The sequence below is a fragment of the Sinocyclocheilus anshuiensis genome, unplaced genomic scaffold, assembly GCF_001515605.1.
Source record: "Sinocyclocheilus anshuiensis isolate Anshui unplaced genomic scaffold, SAMN03320099.WGS_v1.1 scaffold311, whole genome shotgun sequence".
Lineage (NCBI taxonomy): Eukaryota > Metazoa > Chordata > Actinopteri > Cypriniformes > Cyprinidae > Sinocyclocheilus > Sinocyclocheilus anshuiensis.
This window is the reverse complement of record NW_015549606.1, coordinates 73,336-80,221: the sequence shown is the minus strand read 5'-3', so window position 1 is coordinate 80,221 and position 6,886 is coordinate 73,336. Positions and strand designations below refer to the sequence as shown.

Below are 6,886 nucleotides of genomic sequence, written 5' to 3'. Positions count from 1 at the left end.
GGTGTGTGTCATCAAAGTACTGCGAGAGCTATAAGAGAGCGTGGACGTCTCCTTATGCTTTCTCTCGACGTACTTTGATGTCACACCGATCGATCTTCAAGTCGAACACACCTCTTTACTCTCGCGTGTCACGTGACCGAGTGTAATCGCAGCCTCTGCGATTGAAAAATCGCGTTTTTTCATATCGCGATATTATCGCAAATGCAATTAATCGTTCAGCCCTATTTTTATAGTATTTTGATTAAATACACACAGCCTTGGTGATAATGAGGCTTTTTTCCAATGTAGAATAATGTAGAAATGTACTGTAAAAAAAAAAAAAAAAAACACTACTCCGTAGTTCTGTGTAGGTAAAGCAAACCATTTGCATTTACACTTGCATAAGGTTAGAATCTGTCCTTGACTTCTAAATGTAGTTTGAGTGATTTGAGCACAGTGTCGTGTGCATTTATTGTGTGTGTGTTTTCTGAAGGACTCATGATCTGGCTGACGCACTTGACTCAGCAGAATGTGATCTGGACAGTAACCAGGATGGTGTTATCCAGGTCCAAAACCTACCCCCACAACAGCGGGCCAAGTTATGGATGGTAGGTATACTATGTGTGTGTGTGTGTGTGTGTGTGTTTGTGTGTGTGTTTGAAGATAAAATGGCTTTACTAATCAGCCTGTGTAGCATCATGTGAAAATATTGAATTTCTGGATTATGAAAAAGCTTTGAAAAGATTGTACATGCTGCGTGTTGATGAGAGAGACAGAAACAGTGTTCATGCTTATGACAGACTACATAAGAGATCCATGCAGAGCTTTGTTTTAAAGGGTTTGCTTTAGAGTCAACGGGTCCCGAAGGGCTTTAGGGAGCCTCTGTATCGATTAGATGGCCATTAAGGAAACTGTAGTAGGCTTAAAGTGTAGGACCCTTTAAACGTACACATCATGGAGATGGCATTAGCTTATATCTCACAGTGTACTTTAGGAGGAACTGCAGTTGCTTTCATTGTGTTCCCTTTCCCATACTTTTTTCCCCCTAATTTTTTCCTAAGTTTTAGTTTCTGGCTCTGATGTTGAACGTGTCTGTGTTAACAGATTGCTTTGAACGTGTCTGGTAAAGGAGATAGTCTGTCCTCATGGGATGGGGCTTTGGACCTACCAGAACAGACGCTCATTCACAGCCGCAGTCAGCAGATCATTGGTGAATAACCTTTGCACACCTCACCTCATTTTCATTGTGCCATTTATGTGTAGTAATGCACTACACATTTATAGCATATCAGTTCTATGAATGTGGAGTCAGACACTCTACATTATAAGCCCACTGGTTATTCAAAACATTGTGTGACATTGTGCATTCCACACACATTTACCTGTTGGCAAGACTTTCCGTTTGTTTGTGTATTTATGCAGTTTTAAAACACATTTACTGCAGGTATGAGTTTAATTGTAAAGCATGTCTTGAAACTAAACAAATTATTCTGCAAATTATTTTTGGATCAGGAGTACCTTCCTTATCTGTTAAGACATATTATTTTGATGTAATGCATTTAGGCATTTTGTATAAAGAAGCTTCTTTGGAGAATTTTAGTAATGTGTTTAAAGTCTGCATGAAATTTTAACTGTTATGTAAGGCATGGTACAGATATTATTGTGAATTATTCATTCATGTATATTTCTTTATTTCTTTGGCCTCATAATGTATCATAAAATATCATAAGTCAGTCTTCCAGGGAAAGATACAGATCTCTGGTGACATGCTGGATTTCTCCAGTCATGTAATCTACTTACAGTAGACCACCCCTTCACAATCGACTACAAACTCTCATTAATTTTTGTGTGCAATGCCCACATCTCAAAATCCAATCAGTTTTTCCCCCTGCTTTTTATGATCTGTTACACTCAAATATATGTCACAATACAGAATGAAAGATCTGCCGCTATTAAAGTTTCATTGCGACTTACTTATATTTTAGATTTTCTGGATAAATTATTTAGTTAGTCATTTAATTAGTTTGTTTTTCCACCTCGGCCTTTCTGTAAAAATAGATGACATGGCAAGAACAGGGCATCAGGCAATATGCTGCTACTTGTACAAAAGCCGTAGCATACAGTGTTGTGTCATCAGCTTTATAAAAACTCAAAGAGCTCAAATGCAAACTGCCAGCTTTCATTTTCATTTACACTTAAAGAAATAAATAATGCTTTTGACAATTTTTAAATGGATGTACACTGAAATTAAGCCTCATACCAGTATTTAAGAAAAAATGGTTCTATTAGATGATCAGTCATGTCTTACAAGTTAATAAACCAACAGCACTATCTTGGAAGGATGCTCCCCGAGTCATGATAAGTCCCACACATTCCACGCAAGTTCTGTGTGCAAACCCATTATCTTAAACAATATACTAGGGAAAAATATGAAATAATGGGATTTTTTTTTTTTTGCATATAGATGAGCTAGGGTTACCAGTGGAGGAAGGGCTGGACCTGGTATCAGATGTGGAGTCAGTGATCACCTTTTACTGCAAGTCCAGAAATGTCACCTTTACTCCAGATCTTAGTTGGCTACACATCCTCAAACCACAACTGGGCTTACAGCTGTCCCGCAAAGACCTCTACAACTGCTTCTACGCCATCATGAATAAATACATCCCACGGTAGGGGTGTTCATACGTCTGTGTGTTTTTCTCTACTTAAAAAAAAAAAAAAAACATTATAAAACCCCCAAATTACCTCAAAGCCAATTTTGAAAAAAAAAACAAAAACTAGTTTTTTTTTCCAAACTTGGTTTTGAGGTCATTTGATCAAAAGTAAAAAAAAAAAAAAAGAGATTAATTAATAAATAATTATAATAATTATAATGAAATGTTGCAGATAATGTAGCAAATATGAATCCTTGAAATGATTTAAACTGAAAGAAAGTTTCAGTTTGGTTAAAGGTGGTTAAATGCTGCTGAATGCCACCTCTTCAGAAGTTTTCTGTGGCCAAAAAGGTCAATTGAGACAATGTTAGGTTGGCAGAGGGGGAACATGCAGGCTTTATATATCAGTTTTCTTGATATAGGGTCATATTATTTACCTTTTGCAGAGACTGTGTTGCGAAGGGAAGACCATTTCACCTCTTCAGACTCCTGCTGCAGTACCATGAGCCTGAATTATGCTCATTCCTGGACACAAAAAAGATCACTCCTGACTTCTACGCCATCAACTGGGTCAGTCGATCTCTGGCCTGTTTGAATATTTTATAAAGTATTTGGCTTAGTACAGGGGTGTCCAATCCTGCTCCAACTTGCCACAACACATCTTCCTAGAATTTTCTAGTACAAGTTATTAAGACCTTGAATAGCTGGTTCAGGTGTGTTTGATTGAGGGTTGAAGCTTTTATTCTGCAGGACAGTGGCCATCCAGGAGCAGGATTGGAAACCCCTGGCTTAGTATATAAATTATACTTAACTTATACACACTATGGATCAATTCTGAAAAAGTGTTATGGTCATTTTCCTAAAATGAATCAAATAAGGCCGTTTACACTAGTGCGTTTTCGTTTTAAAACAGCGTTTTAAAATGAAAACCATCCTCGTCTGCACTGGCATTTTTACTGCGTTTCAGAATGGGGAATCTACCTATACATATCTATGGGTACAACAATGAGCATGATGTTATCGTTTACACGGTTGTCAAGGATATGCAGAGAGAATGTGGGCAGCCACGGCATCGTTTTCAAAAGTCTCCGTTTGGTCCGTTTACACTGAAAAGCAACCCCGGAGTTTTCAAACTGAAACGGGGTCTGCAGAGTTTTCAAAAGTCTCAGTTTTCGAGGGTTGAAAACGCCGGAGTAGTGTAAACGACAGGCGTAACCGTAGCAAAAGTTATGCGTTTTAAAATGAAAACGCACTAGTGTAAACGTAGCCTAAATTACTTGCAGCTGTATGCTAAAGAATCTTAAAAAAAAAAAAAAAATGTTATTGTCTCCTGCAGCTGGGCAGTCTCTTTTCTAGCAGCTGTCTCCCTGAGGTGTCACAGGCCTTATGGGATGTTTATCTCCAACAGACTGACCCTTTTCTCATCTTCTTCCTCATGCTCATCATCCTTGTCAATGCCAAGTATGTGACAGTTCAGACTGTTCAGTGAACTTAACTGATTAATGAACTGCACCAAGGCAGTTTTACTTTCCTGTTTAAGAGATCAAGCAAAAACACGTTTTTCTTTGTTTTCTAATGTCCAGAGATGGCATCTTTATCCATGAAGGAGAAAGCAAAGAGGAAATTATCAGTAAATTCTTTCATGCGTTATTTATAAAAAAAAAAATACATTACAAAAATCTGTTGCATTGTCCTGTATGACCAAAGTGAACAGCTGTAATTATGTTTTTCCTTTTTCCCAGGTAAGCTGAAGCATTCACCAGAATTCCTAGATGTAGAGGACCTTGAAGACTTGTTTTCTTTAGCACAGTATTACAACAGCAAGACGCCTCTATCACTTAGAAAGGTAAGCATTATATCTGTGCTCTTTGGGCTGCGTATTACCAACTTCCTCTCAATATGATACACATCACAATAACAGTTTAGCAGGTATCACATGCTCATTTATCTGGTTTGTGTGTGCAGGAGAACCATAATCTGTTTGGCAGCAGTCTGGTGGCTCTGAAGGAAGAAGACATGGACCTGAGTCAGGCTCTCTGTTTGCCTGTATCAGTCCCTGAGATCCTGCAAGCCAACCAGCTACAACCCGTGAGTTCCCACTCTCCAAGATAATGGTCCAAGACATCTCCACATCATCTTTCATATTTATTAATGTTGATGATCAGGGCTCAAAATTAAAGGGGTAGTTCACCTAGAATTGTTTTTCATTTACTCGCCCTCATAATCTTTGTAAACCAATAAGACTTTGTTCATGTTCAGTAGAAGTGGAGATATTTGTAATGTTATCTCGCTGTTCGCCAAAAAACATTGTAAAAGTAATCCAGTCAAATGGATTAATACAAGGAGACTGTTTTTTTTAAATTGTTTTAATTTTTTTTTAGCACATTTACAATATTTTAAGTCAAGCACACACTTTTGAGCTTCTGGCCACCATATTTTATGTGCTCAATATATGTAAATTGCAAATAAAAAAATAAATAAAAACTTTCAATTTACACTGTATCCGACCTTGAAAAACAAATCTTTTAAGTATATTATTTTATGACACCCATGCACAAGAAGCGCATGGTGAAGAGTTTCACCATGTGATGCCCTATTTCCAGTGATGTATGTTTTTGTGATTTGCATGCTGTTTAGGAGGGCGTGAGGTTTTTTGTAGTCGACTGCCGTCCTGCTGAGCAGTACAATGCTGGTCACCTCTCCACTGCCTTTCACCTGGACTCTGACCTGGTAAGAATTTTTGAAAGCATTTGTTCATAATTGTTCTAATAGAGATTGATTTCCTTTGGATCCACTTTGTTTCCTCAAAAATAATTTTTTTTAATATGTGTAGCTGCCTCATAGAGTACACAGCTCTATGCACCTCTGTGTCATTGACCCGTAAAACTGTAATGATATGGTATTGATTCACAGATGCTTCATAATCCCTCTGAGTTTGCCCTGTCAGTGAAGTCTCTTCTGGAGGCACAGAAGCAGTCTCTGGAATCAGGCTCTGTGGCAAGCGGAGAGCATCTGTGCTTCATGGGCAGTGGACGTGAAGAAGAGGACATGTACATGAACATGGTGCTTGCCCACTTTCTACAGGTCAGACCTGCATCTGCTGCTACATATTGAATTGTGCGGATTATTATTGAAAGCATTTCACAACTGTTAAGAATTAGGGCTGGGTAAAAAATATCTCGATTTTAATCGATTCTCATATTTACAGAAGGATATCGATTCTTAAATCCCAAGAATCGATTAGTCTAGCCTGTGTTCAGTTAATGGACGGAACATTGAAGGGCACCTCCCATCAGGGGTGTAGATTATGCGGTGGACGTGTCCACTTTTAATATCACGTAAATTCGTCCCCCGCACTTTTTCGGGCAAGTGTGTTCGCATAGAGGTTTTCAAGAGCAAGAACAGTATAGTCTGCATGATCTGATGTTTTATTCGGACCCAGATTAAGGCGAGATGAACATCGCGGAGCGCTAAACACTCCGTGCAGTGTATGTTTCATTCATACTCGAAGCCGGAGGGCGCGCTCGCGCAGAAAGTCGTACGAGGAAATGGTATAGATTTAAATTCAAAGAGACAGGATAGTCTGTGCATGATCTGATGTTTTATTCGGACCCAGAATAAGGCGAGATGAACATCGCGGAGCATTAAACACTCTGTGCAGAGTATGTTTCATTCATACTCGAAGCCGGAGGGCGCGCTCGCGCAGAAAGTCGTACGAGGAAATGGACAAAAGCGTCCAGCTATCGCTGTATGAAAACCTTTTTTTTCCACAGAAAAACAGAAACGTTTGGAAACATGAAGATTTAAATTCTGTCCATTGTATTGCAGTATTCAAACAATAAATGCCGTTTTGGCGCTATTTAATGTTAAGTGACAGATCGCTGTAGCGCCTCAGTTACACAGACGTCTGATCATCTAACTGTAGAGAGGGGCATGGTGCTAAATATATGCACCATATAACATCATTATATTTTTTTCTGTTCTTCAATGTTTAATTTGTTTGAATAAATCCATCAAATTTTATGACAGCCATCATTTAAATGTTTATAGCCTATTTAAAAAAAAAAAACGAATTGAAGTAGAAATATTATGTAATAACTTTATTATTTTAAAAACTTAAGTGTAATTTTAGCAGTTGTGTAGCCTACAAATCAGTTTTAACCTTCAATATTATAGTAATGGAGCTAGTACTAACTGACTCTCATGTATATTTTACAGCATTAGTTGAGAGATTTTTTTTCCTTGAGAAAATT

At 38.1% G+C, this 6,886-nt stretch overlaps 1 protein-coding gene across 1 annotated transcript in view; it reads left to right on the top strand.

Annotated features, from left to right (window-relative positions):
• The window catches only part of LOC107659019 (TBC1 domain family member 23-like), a 15,785-nt gene that overhangs the window by 5,866 nt on the left and 3,033 nt on the right, over positions 1 to 6,886 (top strand). Inside the window, exons 2-11 of the mRNA XM_016447789.1 lie at positions 473 to 587; positions 1,084 to 1,189; positions 2,444 to 2,648; positions 3,080 to 3,203; positions 3,970 to 4,094; positions 4,217 to 4,263; positions 4,376 to 4,479; positions 4,599 to 4,721; positions 5,271 to 5,363; positions 5,547 to 5,717. Coding sequence (XP_016303275.1) covers positions 473 to 587; positions 1,084 to 1,189; positions 2,444 to 2,648; positions 3,080 to 3,203; positions 3,970 to 4,094; positions 4,217 to 4,263; positions 4,376 to 4,479; positions 4,599 to 4,721; positions 5,271 to 5,363; positions 5,547 to 5,717 — 1,213 coding nt within the window. The remainder of the gene's footprint in view (positions 1 to 472; positions 588 to 1,083; positions 1,190 to 2,443; positions 2,649 to 3,079; positions 3,204 to 3,969; positions 4,095 to 4,216; positions 4,264 to 4,375; positions 4,480 to 4,598; positions 4,722 to 5,270; positions 5,364 to 5,546; positions 5,718 to 6,886) is intronic.